This window comes from Ahaetulla prasina, chromosome 3, assembly GCF_028640845.1.
Source record: "Ahaetulla prasina isolate Xishuangbanna chromosome 3, ASM2864084v1, whole genome shotgun sequence".
Lineage (NCBI taxonomy): Eukaryota > Metazoa > Chordata > Lepidosauria > Squamata > Colubridae > Ahaetulla > Ahaetulla prasina.
This window is the reverse complement of record NC_080541.1, coordinates 27223570-27241084: the sequence shown is the minus strand read 5'-3', so window position 1 is coordinate 27241084 and position 17515 is coordinate 27223570. Positions and strand designations below refer to the sequence as shown.

General features: G+C 41.5%; 1 protein-coding gene across 1 annotated transcript in view; it reads right to left on the bottom strand.

Moving 5' to 3' along the window:
- The window catches only part of SYBU (syntabulin), a 65956-nt gene that overhangs the window by 29413 nt on the left and 19028 nt on the right, over positions 1-17515 (bottom strand). The window contains exon 3 of the mRNA XM_058175014.1: positions 5551-5751. Coding sequence (XP_058030997.1) covers positions 5551-5751 — 201 coding nt within the window. The remainder of the gene's footprint in view (positions 1-5550; positions 5752-17515) is intronic.

The following is a 17515-nucleotide window of genomic DNA, read 5'->3' as shown; positions in this document are numbered from 1 at the left end:
GTCTACTGAAAGGGTACATAATCCTTGTAATTCCAATATAGAGACTGTTATCAATTCTGCCCTGCCTATTTAACTTATATGCAGAGCACATCATGAGAAAGGCAGGGCTAGATGAATCAAAAGTTGGAATTAAGATTGCCGGGAGAAATATCAACAACCTCAGATATGCAGATGATACCACTCTAATGGAAGAAAGTGAAAAGGAACTAAAGAGCCTCTTGATGCGGGTGAAGAAGGAGAGTGCAAAAGTTGGCTTGAAACTCAACATTAAGAAAATTAAGATCATGGCATCCAGCCTTCTCAATTCCTGGCAAATAGATGGGGAAGAAATGTAGGTAGTGACAGATTTGATTTTCATGGGCTCCAAGATCACCGCAGATGGGGACTGCAGCCAAGAAATTAAAAGACGCTTGCTCCTGGGGAGGAAAGCTATGGCAAATCTAGACAGCATACTAAAAACCAGAGACATCACCCTGCTAACAAAAGTGCTTATAGTCAAGGCTATGGTTTTCCCAGTTGCAATGTATGGCTGTGAAAGTTAGACCATAAGAAAGGCTGAGCACTAAAGAATTGAGGCCTTTGAACTATGGTGCTGGAGAAGATTCCTGCGAGTCCCTTCAACTGCAAGGCGATCAAACCGGTTAGTCATAGAGGAGATCAACCCTGACTGTTCTTTAGAAGGCCAGATCCTGAAGATGAAACTCAAATATTTTGCCCACCTAATGAGGAGGAAGACTGGAGAAGAACCTAATGCTGGGAAAGATTGAGGGCAAAAGAAGAAGGGGACGACAGAGAATTAGGTGGCTGGATGGAGTCACTGAAGCAGTAGGCCTGAGCTTAAACGGACTCCAGAGGATGGTAGAGGACAGGAAGGCCTGGAGGAAAGGTGTCCATGGGGTCACGATGGACATGATTTCGCAACTAACAACAACAATCAATTCTGTCCTTCCTCTGCTTGTCAATCACGTATTTAGGAAAGGAGCCAATCTAGTGAGAAGCACAAAGAAAAATCCCACTATCACAAGCCTAAAGACAAATATTTTAGAGCTGAATGTTCAACTGTTTTGGCTTAAAAGCTGCATTTGGCCTTTAAATGCAGTAAAGTTTATTTGCTTAGATTACTGTTCCTTAGTCAACTATTAAATATGTTTTCTCTTTTAGCATTTTAAAAATTCTTATTTGGCAGCACTGTTTGGAAGTCTCTGGAGGAAATCTCACAGCTTTAGGGCACTGTCGGTCCTGAGCTTTCTGTAGGCCATGCCTCAAGGAATTTGCGTATAAAATAATGACTGAATTATTTCCTTGTTATAAGATGTAAGATTTTGAACAAAAGATTTGTGCATAAGAGCACAAATGTGCCTACCGTTCCTGTCCTATTGTTGCCTTTCATTATATCCAATTAATATAGTTATTACATACTTATACTTATATATATGCTTATATATTATATAGTTACTTTCATGCTTATGCTTATATATACTGTTGTGACAAAATAAATAAATAAATAAATAAAAAGGCAAAAGAAGGAGGCAAGAACCCACAAAAAGGAAAAAAAGAAGAAAGAACATTCATTTAATGAGATATCGTAAACAAATACAGGTGGTCCTTGTTTAAGGACTACTTGTTCAGTGAGCATCCAAACTTGCAACTACACTGAAAGAGTGATAGTTACGATCAGCCACCAAAGTTCCAGTCATCTCAGCAACCCATGATCACATGATCAAAATTTGAGACTTTCCCTGCCAGCTTCCCACAAGCAAAGTCACTGGGGAAGCTGGCAGGAAACCAGAAATAGTGAACATGTGAGAAAAATTCCAAAAGAAGCAATGGCCAACACTTCGGGTTTTTTGGCACAGGGCTTATAAGTACAGTGTTTCTCAAGCTTGACAACTTTAAGATATGTGGACATCAATCCTCAAAATTCCTCAGCCAGACATGCTGTATTCTGGGGGTTAAAGTCCACATGTGGGGAATTCTGGGGGTTGAAGTCCACATATCTTAAAGTTGCTAATGTTGAGAAACGCTGCTGTAGTATGCCAGCTCCACTTCCTGCCTGGGCTAGAAAGTCTCCAGGGACAGGAAAAGAACTGGTGTGCTGTGCAGTCTGTGCCAGACAAAGGAGGTGGCTTATGACCCTCTCTGCCAGCTTCTCTGTTGACATTCTGAGGAAAGATTGCAAATGGCAGTCACATGCTTTCACAGGGCTTGGCAACTCATTGTAAGTACAAGAGGGTTTCCAAAAGCCCAGAGTGCAATCACATGCCTGTGTGAGCACTATGATAGCCTTAATTTTGAGCATTGGTCATAAATCCTTTCATTCAGCACCATCATAATTTCTAAGGGTTGCTGAATGAATGGTCATAAGTTGAGGACTATCTGAAAAAGAAATAGTGGCAAGAGCCTCTCTAACCTTCACTGAACATACAGTGAATGGTGGAAGAGAGCTGTATAATTTCATCCATCTCTGTATAATGGATTCCATGGTATATATATATCCATCTCCGTATAATGGATTCCATGGTCAAATTATTTTTACTGCCACAAAGTTTTTTCCCAATGTTTCATGAGAATTTGCCTCCCTTTATCTCAAACCCATTACAGCTAGTCTTTGCTTAGTGATGGCTTATTTAGAAACCATTTGCAATTATGAATAGTGATGAAAAAATAACTTTGCAATCAGTTCTTGCCTTTATATCCTTTGTTGAATTAAGATCATAAATATAGCAATAGCACTTAGACTTATATACTGCTTTACAGTATAGTGCTTTACAGCCCCCTCTAAATAGTATACAGAGTCAGCATATTGCCCCCAACAGTCTGTGTCCTCATTTTACCGACCCTGGAAGGATGGAAGGCTGAGTCAATCTTGAGCTAGTCAGGATCGAACTTTGGCTGTGAACAGTTAGCCTGCAATACTGCATTCTACCCTTTGAGCTACCACCGTGCTTATATATTCACAGTTTTACTTAAGGATTGCTTTGCTTAATGACCAAGTAGCTGGTCTCAATTGTGGTCACTAAATGAGAACTACCTGTATTCGAAACCTAGTGAATTAAATGAAATTTAGCTGCTTTATTTATATACTTCCATGGAAGTAACTTTAACATCAATAACTTGAGCAGTGCCTTAAACATTGCCTTCTGTTTCCTTTCTGACAAACACCTGAAGCATGGGCTTATACACTCCACAAAGCTGGAATCAGTGATAGAAACATATGGAGATGTTTCACAGAAATGAGAATGGGTGAACAGCTCTCGGTAACAGTTTAACCATGAAATGAAAGCTATCTTTGAAATCTTCAATTAAGAATGAACAATGCAGGATTTTAGTAGGTGTGCTGCAAACTATTATTCCCAAACAGTCAATTATCCCTATGACAAGCCCTCTATTCAACTGAGCACATTTTGTATTTAAGCAACAAACATTATTTGTACCAGATTGCTGATCTCTGCAGCTGAGAACAAAAAGCAGCAATTCAAGCACAAATTTTAAAATGTCAATTTCTGCAAAAAAATTTGCAGAATATTTTTCCAAGAATAGAATGGGACGCTCTTGAATCAGTATCAAGTTTACCATAGCATCATATAGATTGTAAACTCCTTCTGCAAATAAATGATCACAATTCTAACTTAAAAAGGTACCATGATTTTTAATCGGTCTAAAAGTGGTTAATAGTCTTTCACATTCAGAGGCACATTTGTTTTATATTCATTTGAAACTTCCAGTCTGCAGCTGTATTTGCTAGTATCTTAACAAAACATTTTGGATTGCTTGGATTCATCTTATTTAGAATAAAACCCCACATCTCATTAATTTCAACAGATCTGCTCCAAGAATGACTAAATATGGCTTTAATCAGACTATAATGTTATGAAATTAAACTCATTGGGAATTACTTTTGAGAAGATATACACAGAACTGTGCTGCAAATGATAAAGTGGTAGGATAATTACTTAATAAATGTGTATTGCACAGTATTTATTTTTCCCACTAGTTTTGTCATCGGAGATCTTCTGATGTTAATTTGTAGTGAAGACATTTGTCTGACATCTGTGTGACGTTTCATAGAGTTCACCTCATCGGCAATTATTCATATTAATCAGTTGAGTTCAGACACTCACCCAATGAGACAATAAATGTGTTTAGTGCTTTGTAAAAAAGCAACAAGAGGGCTATATGTACTGCTGGTTGGAGGATATCTAATAGAACAGTCAGATACTTCATCCATGTCCCATGTTCTTTTTTGAGGAATACAGGATATGGGCTGTCTTTAAGACCTCAAGATGTTTCGACTGGATAGCTAAAATTAACCTTGGTAAGGCAGTGCCTGATGTAGCCTGGTGACATTCCATTATGGATCTTAATGATCAGCATTCCAAATTTCACCCAGAAGCTTGTGAATAACCTCAAAGTTGGTTTTATCTGATATTGGTTGGATTTCATCAGTTTATCTGGCCACTGTATTCTGGACCATTTGTAGTTGTCAAATAACCTTCAAAGGTTATTGACATGGAGCACAGGAGTCTAAATACCTGGAAACTGAGATATGAATTACAGACACCAAGGCTGTAATTTGAATTCAGGTAGGGTGGCCTAGCAGCTAAAGTTGAGCAAAGATCCCTTGACCTTTTGATTCCTTTTGCTGTTGTGATACCAAGAGGTATTATATATTAAGGTAAAGGTTCCCCTTGCATATGTGCTAGTCGTTCCCAACTCTAGGGGGCGGTGCTCATCTCCGTTTCAAAGCCGAAGAGCCAGCGCTGTCTGAGGACGTCTCTGTGGTCATGTGGCCAGCATGACTAAATGCCAAAGGCACACCTTCCCACGAAAGGTGTCCCTATTTTTCTACTTGCATTTTTTACGTGCGTTCGAACTGGTGGGTTGGCAGAAGCTGGGACAAGTAATGGGAGCTCACTTTGTTATGCGGCACTAGGGATTCAAACGGCTGAACTGTCGACCTTTCGATCGACAAGCTCAGCCTCTTAGCCACTGAGCCACTGCGTTCCTTTATATATTACTACCCCCATAAATGCCATAAAAAGCCTGAACTGGTGTACAAGAGTTGTTAGAATCTAGATGAGATGATACAAGCTCAAACTTAATCTTACCAAGGCCAAGTTGGCTTTTATCAATGAACAATCAATAATCAGTAATCAAAATCTCTTGGCATCACAACAGCATTTAAACTTTACTTTGTATGAGGAATAGATTTCAAGCATTGCCTTTTTGCTACCCAGTTTCTGCTTTTAAAAAACATCACCGTTCATAATACAACATGCGTGCTTCATTCTGTATGTCATTTCCAAGTATGGAAGACTTGGAAAAGAAAGAATACTTCAAACAAAGTACGAAGAACACCAAAGTACACCATTAAAGCCAAAGGCTCTTTCTAAATTATAAAGATCCAGAAGATTTTCCAAATATGTATACATTGCAGACTCTATTTGATTTTCTGTAAATGAATTTTATGTATATATAGTTCAATAAAGTTTATATTGCAAGGAGAAAAAAATACATTTTTTAAAAAAGTAAAAATTAAGTAGTTCTTACCTGGCTTTATGAGGTTTGTCTTTGCTTCCTTTTTATATCGAGCCGGCTGGTGAGTTCCATCTGCCACTGTTCCTGAATTAAATTTCTTTCTCGCATAATCTCCCCCATCACTGCCTGTACAGAAAGCGATTGGACTGTTTCCTGTATCTGGTGGAGTCTTAACTGGAGATACGGATTGGCTACTGGGGCAACCTGTGTCATCTGAAAACAAGAGAGGGGCAAAAGTTACTTGCTGGGTATCTCTCTCTTCCTTCTCCTCCTCTTTCCCAGCTTCTCTCTGTAAAGGCATTCTGTAAAGCAATGAAGCATGCAGTCCTGGCTGGAGTTGAATGCCTTTTTCTTTTCAGTGGAACATTGCTGTGTCACCATCTGATAAGCATCTTTTTAATCCCCACAGCAGTAGCTTCTAGTTCACCCATGTTGGAACTATGCTTTCCAACACAGAGGGACAAAAAAATGAAGTTCCCATCAGGACTGAATGTCAGGCAAGGGGGTTCATTTCCCACCTCACTCATTCAAAACAGGGTGTCAGGGTTCCCACCAGATTCCCTAATTAAATCATGAGCCTCCAGCCAAGCTTCAAAAGAAATCCAGTTATTTATTAGGAGCTTCATGTCAGTGCATTCCCAAGTGAAGCCAGCTCTGACCCTAAGTAATTTACGCCCCAGTCATGACCCTGTTTCCCCCCTTCCCCCCACAGGGTGTGTCATCAATCACATTCGCCAATGGAGCAATTTTGAGGGTTTTAGAGATCACTCCCTTCCACCGCTGTGGGTAACCCTGGGCTATAGCCTTGAGAGAGATAAGTGTGGAATGTGCATCTGTCTTTGGCTGTTATGCCATTTCATCGGTTTCCCATCCCCCTTCCTTATGGCAACTCGAGAGCAGGCCAGTGATGCTTTGTGAGTTGACACAGGGTATTATGGGATGGAGAATGGGAAAGGGAAATAGGTGCCTAGGTGTCGTGTCCCACTCCTCCGCTGACGGCCGGGTCAGGGAAATCCGAATCAGGCTTGCCTCTGCAGCTCTGCCCAAAGTCCTAGCAAAGTCCTCAGAGCAGGCAGGAGACCAGAAAGTGACTTCAGCAAGATAAGTTCGACTTTGCCTGACTCAGAGACTGCCAGAAAGCAGATCCTTTATATAGGCCATGGGGTGTGGCTCCATGACTCAGCACACATTAAGGCCTGCCCCTCCCTTCCTTCTGTTGCCTCTGCCTATCCAGTCTTCTGATGCGAGGGTCACTCCAATCAGCAGCTGTTGGAAATAAACTTTCCTCAGGCTCACATGCTGTGGAGGAGGGGGAGGGTCTAGCTGCTCCGTTTGCCTGGGCATGGAGCCAGGGCTGGGGCCGGGGGGTGCTCCCTCCTCTGCAGCCTGCTTGGGCATGGAGCCAGGGCTGGGACCGGGAGGTGCCCCCTCCTCTTCAGCTTGTCTGGGCATGGAGCCAGGACTGGGGCCGGAAGGCATATATTCCTCTGTGTTCGGGAGCAGATAAGAAGGCCCCGGCTGCTGTGAGAGCGGGCAAGACACAACACTAGGTTCATGCCATCCAAGGACTTCTCAAAGAACCAGTTCTTGGCTTCATGTGCTGTGTACAACCAACAGTGTGGGAAACACACTGGGGATGCCACAAAGACAAGCTGAAAGTTTGAAAAGCCTTGCAAGATCCAATGATCACTGACAGGGTTGCTGACAGTATGGCCAAACAGTAATAAAATAAGAATTCTTTATTAGCCAAGTGTGATTGGACACAAGGAATTTGTCTCCAGTGCATAAGCTCTCAGTATACATACAAGCAATAAGTGCCGGCACCTCGGTACAGTCAGCTGCAGATGCGGCTGTCTGTCGGGGGTGAATCATTGGCCCCGATGGAGAAGGTACGCAACTTGGGCGTGCTCCTGGATGGTCGGTTGTCCTTTGAAGACCATTTGGCGACCGTCTCCAGGAGAGCATTTTACCAGGTTCGCCTGATCCGCCAGTTGCGTCCCTTCCTGGACCGGGATGCCTTATGCACAGTCACTCATGCTCGTTACCTCTCGCCTGGACTACTGCAATGCTCTCACATGGGCTCCCTTGAAGAGCACCCGGAGACTTCAGCTAGTTCAGAACGCTGCGCTGGTTATTGAGGGAGCGCCTCGAGCTCCCATATAACACCTATCCCGCGCAGACTGCACTGGCTACCTGTTGTTTTCCGGTGCGCTTCAAGGTATTGGTTACCACCTTTAAAGCGCCCATGGCTTAGGACCGGCTATCTACGGGACCGTCTACTGCCGGCTTCTATCTCCCATCGTCCGGTACGTTCCCACAGAGAGGGACTCCTCAGGGTGCCGTCAGCCAAACAGTGTCGACTGGCGGCCCCAGGGGAGGGCCTTCTCTGTGGGGGCTCCGACCCTGTGGAACGAACTTCCCCTCGGACTTCGACAATTACCTGACCTTAGGACCTTTTGCCGCGAACTTAAAACTTATTTATTCCGTATGGCTGGACTAGCCTGATTCTTATTTTTATTGGATGGGTTTTTTAAATTCTGTGATTTTACGGGGAAGTACGTTTTTTAATATTTTGGGCATTTAAATTAGTTTTTTAAGGGATGTTTTTTAATTATTGTGTGTATGTATATTTTATCTGCCTGTTCACCGCCCTGAGTCCTTCGGGAGAAGGGCGGTATACAAATTAAAATATTATTATTATTATTATTATTATTATTATTATTAAATCGTGATCATAGTCATTGTAATGGAGTGGGTGTTACAAACAAAGTACTATAGATAGTCCTCAACTTACAACCATTTGTTCAGTGACTGCTCAAAGTTACAACAGCCCTAACCATTTTTCACACTTAAAATGTTGCAGCATCCCCATGGTCACATGATTAAAATTCAACTGACTTGGCAACTTGCATGTATTTAGGATGATTGTAGTGCCCATGAGTCATGTGATCATTTTCTGCAACTTTCTGATTAGCATATGAATTTTGATGCTTATCAATGGGGAAATCAGATTCCCTTAACAACCATATTACAAACTTAACAACTGCAGTGACTCACTTAACTGTAGTGGCAAAGAAGGTCATAAAATGGAGCAAAGTCCACTTAACACTGTCTTGCTTAGCAACAGAAATTTTGACCTCAACTGTGGTCCTAAGTTGAGGACTCCCTATATATTAGCAAAGAAAGAACATCTGAAGCCTACAAGCATATTTTCCATGTTTCTCTTTCAGAGAAGAAAAGTCTCCCTTTATCCCACGAGGGGAAAGCAGGTGGTTTGCAAAAGATCTAAAGCAACCAAGATGGAGGCTACTTTTTGATTGCATACACAAACTTGCCTGGCAAAATTCTAGTCAAAGTAAACAGAGAAGGGTTTGATTTAACATCAATTTTAAAACAACATCAATGATCCGAAACCAAAGCAACAGGATAGGTAAATTGAGCAAACATGAACGTCTTCTATCAATGTACAAGGCATGTACACCTTGTTTCTCTTGTACAAGAGTGGCTTACCTTGGGCTCTTAGAAAGTGCCCATCCCATCATCGTGACATTCCACACCTGCGATCCCAGCAAAGGTGGTATTAAGATGGTTTCAGGCGAACCGGTAGCGGAAATCGTGGGTGGGCCTGCCCACCCGCCCTGGCTCTATGCCGTCCTATTTAGGCATGTTTTTGAGGCCGGGTGCATGCGCAGAAGACACACGTGCAAGCAAAGTGCATGCGCAGAAGGCCAAGCACATGTGTGGAAGGTAGGTGTGCATGGCGAACCGGTATTAACAGAATGTGAAACCCGCCACTGGATCCCAGGTAGTCTATGCCAACGGCCCCCAACCTTTTTGGCACTAGGGACTGATTCTATGGAGAGGTTTTTCCACAGACTGGAGGAGGCATGGTTTCACATGCTGCCTGCTTCCCATGGATGTGGCTTCGCTTGTTTGCATGGCCTAATTGCTGGCCGGTCCACAGACCAGGGATTAGGGATCCTGGTCTATGCTGAAAGGAAAGGAGAATCCACGAAGCATCCTTTTTGTCCCCAAGTCAGATTTCTCAACTTTGGCAGCTTTAAGACCCATGAACTTCAACTCCCAGTACTCCCTAGCCAGCATACTCTAATCAGGGAATTCTGGAAGTTGAAGTCCATGCAGTTTAAAGTTGCCAAGGTTGAGAAACATTGCACCAATCAAAGCAACTCCATATCTTTGCATTTTGAAGCTGGTGGTAGCCACAAATCTTTTCTTTAAAGAAAAATATAATTAAACCCTCATCGATTAACCTTCTCACTCTGAAACATGCTTATAAGAGTCATTCTATTACTGCTTTGCTGATTTTCCTCAATTCTTTAAGATTCAGTTATCTGTACCACTATCATCACCACAGTCACTAATTTTCCACATCCTTATCATTGCCTAATTCTTCAAAATATTTGTGGCACCCAGTACGTGCATTGAGATGAATATGAGAACACATTTCTACACGATTAGAGACTGCTTTATTAGGTAAGTTGCAATGTCAAGAAGTTGGGTTGAAAAGGAAAAAAACCCACAAGGATGAAGTTCCTTACACAAGGAATGTAAAGCCTCTTTCACTTTTCCAATTTGGAGTCCTATTAATTCAGAAAGAAACATCTTAAAATGGTTATAGGCAGGACTCTTCAAATTACACAGGGATTATTGTTTCCACAGTTTAAATCAGGGCTCTCCAAACTTGGCAACTTTAAAACTTGTGGATTTGAACTCCCAGAATTCTGAATTTTCCACAAGTCTTAAAAGTTGGCTAGTTTGAAAATCCTGGTTTCAATCAATAGACGATTTACACATTTGTTGAATCTAGACCGGAATTCAATTTACAAAGAGTGAAATGCTTAGATGCTTTTAAAAAGTTACCTTGTCTGGGCTAAAGGCCTAGAATTTTGGGACCTTTCCAATTGGCTTTTACCAGATGAATACTTGAAACCTGAAGGATGGTAGGTGTAAGGATCATACTCCTGATAAGGCAGCTCTTATTATGAATTCTAAAAGCCTAAAAATGTCTAGAATGGAGAAAATCAACAATATGACTCCATAAATATGTAGCAGATCCTGTTTATCCTTCAATTGCTTTCTCAGCTCAGTTCTAACAAATTGAGAGCTTCTCATTTTGCAGAAGGAATGGACATCTTAATGGGCCAGTTTGCTCTAAGGCCAGAGGTGGTATTCAGCAGGTACTGACCAGTTCTGGAGAACCGGTAGCGGAAATTTTGAGTAGGATGGAGAACCAGTAAATATTACCACTGACAGGCCCCGCCCCCATCTATTTGGTGCCTCCTGAGTCCCAGCTGATCAGGAGGAAATGGAGATTTTGCAGTATCCTTCCCCTGGAGTAGGGAGGGAATGGAGATTTTACAGTATCCTTCCCCTGCCACGCCCACCAAGCCATGCCACGCCCACCAAGCCACGCCCACAGAACCAGTAGTAAAAAATTGTGAATGCCACCACTGTCTCAGGCCCTTTGCTTTCATCCTTGTCAAGTCTATCTCTAACCTCCATAAGCCGAAACACAGCCCATCTCCCTCCCTCCCTCCCTCCTTCCTTCGTTCCTTCTTTCCTTCCTTCTTCCCATTTTAATAGCTCACATCTAGGTCATTGTGGAAAACGTAAATAATGGTGACAAGGAGACCTGACAGCAACAATATAGGAAATAAAATAAATAAAAGGGGGCTCCAAGCAACTTTTAATAGGTCTTCTTAAACCTGGATCCAGCCCTGATTTCTATTATAACTAAAACTGCTTCAGTTCCGCAGCTTTCATGAACATCAAGCTGCTTATCATAGGAACAAAGCGATCTTGGCAGGGAAGATCATTCTTCACTTGGCTCATGTCATTAGTGACCTTTAGACATACCAATAACTCAGCAGGCTTTTGAATTCAAGCTACGGACAGTCCAAGGATCTGTTGCATACAATCCTTCTTACCAATCACCGTATTGTTATTTTTATCAAGCTATATAATGAATACCAGGCTGGGCGTATAACGCTCTTTCTCTCTCTCCCCTCCAAATATCCACAGCGAAAACATACATCAATATAGTCATGTTCCTTCTTCCACTCTGCCAGAGGACATATTTTCCTCCCTGTACATTAGTATCAGATGAGCATTTGATCACTATGTCTCCTGCAGGATCAAAATTTTCACCATTACCAAAACAGCAGCTGCACAACTCCCAGCACTGTCGATCACTCAGGTCAAAGTCGTTCTGTGACTTAGACAGAGGTTACACTGCTGTACAGAAGAATGTCAATTGCAGGAAAGGGTAGGTAGGTCATCTTTGGGTATAAGAGGGCTGATTTATCTTTCTGGACAGAAAGTAAGTCTGAATTTCCCTATGAATCTCTGGATGGTTTCAAAAGATTGGAATAGTATCAACAGATTACCAATTTCTCTTAATTATCCATATTTACCGGAGTATAAGACGCACCGGAGTATAAGCTTAGTTTTTGGGGAGGAAAATAAGAAAAAAGCCGATTGGCAGGTGGATTGGCCTCCTGGAATACCCCTAATCAGCTGTTCCCAGAGGTGAATTTTAACAACAGGTTCCTTGGTTGTGAGCTCTGTACCTTGCTTTTTTTTTGCTTTTTTTTTCTGCCTCTGAAACTCCCTTTCAGAAACAACTTTTTCTGCCTCTGAAAGCCTCCAAAACAGAACTTAAGAAAAAAAGCCTCTGAAGTTCTGTTTGGGGGCTTCTTTTCTGAAGCTTCTTTCAGCCTCTGAAACCTCCGTTTGAGCAGCTGCTTGGAGCTACATTCAGAGTATAAGACGTGCCCAGTTTTTACTCTCTTTTTTGGGGGGGAAAGGTGCATCTTATATTCAAAAAAATATGGTATATTACTGAAGTGAAAGAAAACTGGATATTATCAAAACCAATTCTGAAATGCCACCAGTTCCAGTTAATCATCCTCCAGATTCTAGGAGAAAATAAAAGTTCCAATAAAATCATCATAGTTTGTCTAACTGAACAACTATCAGAATATTATGATTGGAGACACCTTCTGCGTGAAGGACTGTCAGCTTCAGAATTATTTTAAAATAGATACATCTTAGCAATAGCACTTAAATTCTAGTCCGAGAATTTCCCTTTGGTTGTAATTTGAAGACTACCTTCAGTTATCCATAAAAATATTTTTTGGTGGGCTGGGGTTAGAGGTGAGAATTAAGTCACCAGGGGTGGATTTCAAAACCCGTCGCTACCAGTTCACTTGTGGGTGCATGCGCTCGTGTGATGCTTTCATGCACGTGCAGAAGCATCTGGGTGGAGCCTCCTGCCACCGCCACTACCAGTTCACCTGATCCGGGGCGAACCGGTAGCAACCCACCACTGGAAGTCACTCAATCCATAACACAAAAAATTCCTGTGTAAAAAGTCTGTTGAATTGTAAGAGCAAATTTGTTTATGCTCCAAGAAGTAGAAGACCATCTTTGTTCCACAACTGTTTAGAAGCTAAATCAATATAATGTGGTTTTGATCAACCACAGGCTGCTCAAACAGCAGACTCTTCAAAAGTTGTGGGTTTTTTTAAGTACAGAGTAAATGAACACCTGGCAGAACAAGAGAGTAGAAGATTTCTTGTATTGGTAAAGGACTGGACATTTGAAGTCCAAGTTATGAAATAAATGTGAATTTAGTTTCAGTTCAATCCTCTGTCAAATGAAGGCTACATTTTTGCTGACCAACCAAAAAGAAAGAAAATAGACTGAATTGAAATTAATTCATACGTAGATGGATGGACTGGACAGGTAGATATAGAGACTGCTAGGCATTCAAACAAAGTTTGCTAAAAGACATGCAGTAAAATGCAATAACAACAGGTTAATAATTATACATGATTGTATTATAATTACATGTATTATAATGTATGATTGTATGATTGTATTATACATGATTGTATCATGTATAATAATTATACATGATACAAATTCCTTGTGTGTCCAATCACACTTGGCCAATAAAATTCTATTCTATTCTATTCTATTATACATGATATTCTATTCTATTATACATGATAAAATCATGTATAATAATTATACATGATACAAATTCCTTGTGTGTCCAATCACACTTGGCCAATAAAATTCTATTCTATTCTATTCTATTCTATTCTATTCTATTCTATTCTATTCTATTCTATTCTATTCTATTCTATTCTATTCTATTCTATTCTATTTTACTTAGCAATTAGGCAACCCCTTTTGAATACTCATGCAGTTGGAAATATAATTTTCAGTGGGCCTTCCAACAGCCCCGTAATAAAGTCAACCATTAATGGAAACTGCAGATGACACACACAAAAAAGGGAATAACTCCACCAGCAAAAAAATGTGCTTTCCTTAAAGCTACTGAGTTTATGATCAAGATAAAATCTAAAATCATCCATAACAACTTACAGCTCACTGAGCAGCATCCTTCACGAAGACATTCAGCACATAAAGAAAATGTTCTTTATCCCAATGCAAAGCTTACCATTATTTGCCAAGATCTCCATTCAAAAGCTCCTGTGACCAGCTTACATCCCTCTTGCCACAGCGCCTTCACACTTTCACCTTCCTAAGTGACTGCCCAATAAATCATGATGAGCAGTTGGCTGCCCCCAGTGGGTTGACTCTCAAGTGATTCTTGAAAACTTTCTCTCCCACACCTCTAAGTTAGTGGCCAGATCTTACCACTTGCCCCCCTGACTTGTTAACACACACTATCTCAAAATGGAGAATGACTTATCTCTAGAAGCTTCGTAATGACAATGACGAAATTGTGAAGTCAGAGCCTCAGTCACAAGTGGGAACGAAAGGAAATGTAACCAGAGATAACTTTGTCCTTCAGAGTAACGCCTGCTAAACTCTACCACCATAGTTTTGCAGAAAATCAGACAGGAAAGGGAAGCAGAAGATTGGGCGATGACAGCATGCCATGAACTTAACAGGATCACTTCCCACTTCCCGGTTTTATTTGCTTGATCATAAAACACTTTTCTTTTCTTTCTTTCTTTTTTTTTTTTTACAAGAAAGAAGGAAATAAATCTGCCAACTTGCAGCTCGTGCAACTTGGCAGCACATAATTTTGGACAGCACAAAATGTTTTCCCTCCTCCTTTTTTTTTTCTCCCTACCAGGCCATCAATTACAAACAGTTCCTAACTAGTACTTGCTCTAACGTGGTTGGTGGCTGTGACATAAAGCATTTAAATTAACCTCTTAGCAGAACAAGCCCTTCCACATTCTCAATTCTCATGGAATTAAAGACATGCTATTATCTTCTGCACTCCCATTCCTCTGATATCAAGATTTCAAGATAATAACAGAGACAATCCAGGTCTTGTCCGCTGGTGGGTTTACAGAAAATCAATTCCCATATCCTTAATCCTCAAACTAAGTTGTGGTAAAACGCATACAGGTATTTCTTGACTTACAGTCATGTTTAGCAACCATTCGAAGTTACAACAGCACTGAAAAAAGTGACTTATGACCAGTGGTTGGATTCAAATTTTTTACTACCAGTTCTGTGGGCGTGGTGTGGCTTGGTGGGCTTGGCTTGGTGGGCGTGGCAGGGGAAGGTTACTGCAAAATCCCCATTTCCTCCTGATCAGCTGAGACTCGGCAGGCAGAGAATAGAAGGGGGCGGGGGGCGGGGCCAGTCAGAGGTGGTATTTACGGATTCTCCAAACTACTCAAAATTTCCACTACCGGTTTTCCAGAACTGGTCAGAACCTGCTGAATACCACCTCTAATTATGAAATGTCCTTGCACTTACAATGCTTTCACCAGTATCCACATGGCCACAGAATCAAAATTTGAGCACTTGGCAACCGGCAAGTATTTTACACAGCTGCAGCATCCGAGGGTCATGTGATCACCATCTGCAATCTCCCCAGCTAACTGCTGACAAACAAACTCAATAGAGGAAATTGGATTCACTTAACAGCTGTGTGATTCACCTAACACAGCAGTTCTCAACCTGTGGGTCGCGACCCCGTTGGGGGTCGAATGACGATTTGCCAGGGGCCACCCAAGACCATTGGAAATATGGGAAGTATACTTGCGAGTCGAAGAATCGCGCTACAATGGTTGACTCCACAAGCCAGCTGCAGGCTCTTCAAATCGCTAGCTGAATTCGGCTTCAGGCGCGATGAATTAAAAAAGAGAAAAATCTTTGCTCTGATGTCTCCCTCTCAAGCCAGCTGCAATCACTCCCAATCGCTAGTCTAATCTGACTTCAGGCGCGATAAACTTAATAGGGGAGGAGTCTCCGCTTTAATGCCTCTGTCCTCAAGGCAATCGCAAGCAGTTCAGATCGCTAGCCAATACGGCTTCAGGCGCGATAAATTCAAAGCGAAAATAATTTTACGGTTGGGACCGCCAAATTGTGGGGAATTGTATTAAAGGGGTTGCCACATCGTGGGGAATTGTATTAAAGGGGTTGCAGCACTATAAAGGTTGAGAACCACTGATCTAACAATTGCAGTGATTTGCTTAACAACAGTGGCAAAAGAGGTCGCAAAATCCCAGGTCGAGGCAGGATGAGTTAAAGGAAAATCAGTCGGTTGAAATTTAAAAAAATAAACCAGCCTCTTGTATACAGGGGCAGAAGCTTTGTGTATCTCAGAATTGCAAGAGATCTAATGAAGGAGAATATTTGTAGCTCTGGGTTGACATGAGGGGGTCCTCGGTGCTCTCTGAGCTTGCACAGAGGGTAAAAAACAGGTTACTTCCTGGTTAAAACCAGGAAGTAACAATGACCAGGTGGGTGGGCGGAGCCTCAAGCTGCCATCGCTACTGGTTCTCTGAACCACTAGCCATCATTGCTACCAGCTCGGCCGAACCGGTCCGAACGGATAGCATTTCAACCCTGGTTTATATTCTGGTGACTTGCCTGTCTGTGTGGGTGGAGGCAGTATTTGAGATTCTTTGGTTGGGCTCTTTGGCAGTTTCTTGACTGAGGCATTGTTTATTTGATTGTTGGTCTGAAGTTAACTTTGGATTTAATCCATGCTGATCTGAGTGCTGATAACTGGTGGAGAGGTGCTGGAGTCTTTTTCTCTTTTGGGCTGTTTGTTTGTCTCTTTTGCATGGTCTATAGATGTTGTTATTATCTATGTATCTATTGATGGCTGATTTGTCAGAGTGCCAGGCTTCTAGAAATTCCCTGGCATTTTTGGACTTGGCCTGATCTACCGTAGGATTGTCACATTTTCCAAATTGAAACTATGGTTAAATCTGTCTATATGTTGTTAATTTAAAGAATTTTTGTCATGTTTTCTGACTGCCAGTTGGTGTTCATGAATCCGACTGAGCAGCATGCAATATTTGGTTTCATTGTTCTCCTCACGTGATTGCTAAAGGAAATAGAAAAAGGACAGTACAAATGATTTTTTTTCCAAAGAGTGATTTCTATGTTATGGCACCTCACCTCAGATGGATTTCCTCTGATGAGCAACCTAGGATCTTCTCTATTTTTTCTTTGTTTTTTGATGACCCATCCCTCAGGTTTTGAGGTCACAGCTTTTGTCCCTAGGGCCTCTCTATCAGTATTACAACAATTATTGTTATGAGTTTTAACATACTATTTAACCCATTTGGTGTTTTTTTTAATCCTGCTTTTTGATAAACTCTATCATGGCAGGTTGGCCGTACCTATTTTAAATAAAGATCCGGGTTTGCCAAGAAGAAAAGAAACTTGTAGGAACGAGGGTTTTAGATTTTAGATTACAATTTTTTAAACCCATCTTTATTATTTTTAATGCAAAACTCAAAGCAGTCAATTTTCCTCCTATTTTCCTGACAGCAACCCTTTGAGCTGCAAGAGATTGCTTTTTGATAGACTGTGGTCTAAGTTTTTTTTATGGATCAATAAATATTTTCCAGAGGTTTTCACTGTGCTTGATAAAAATATTAGCAGGGATAGTTAAGTCTCCCTTCCCTAGCTTTGTTTTATGTTGGGTGGCCAGCAGCTACAT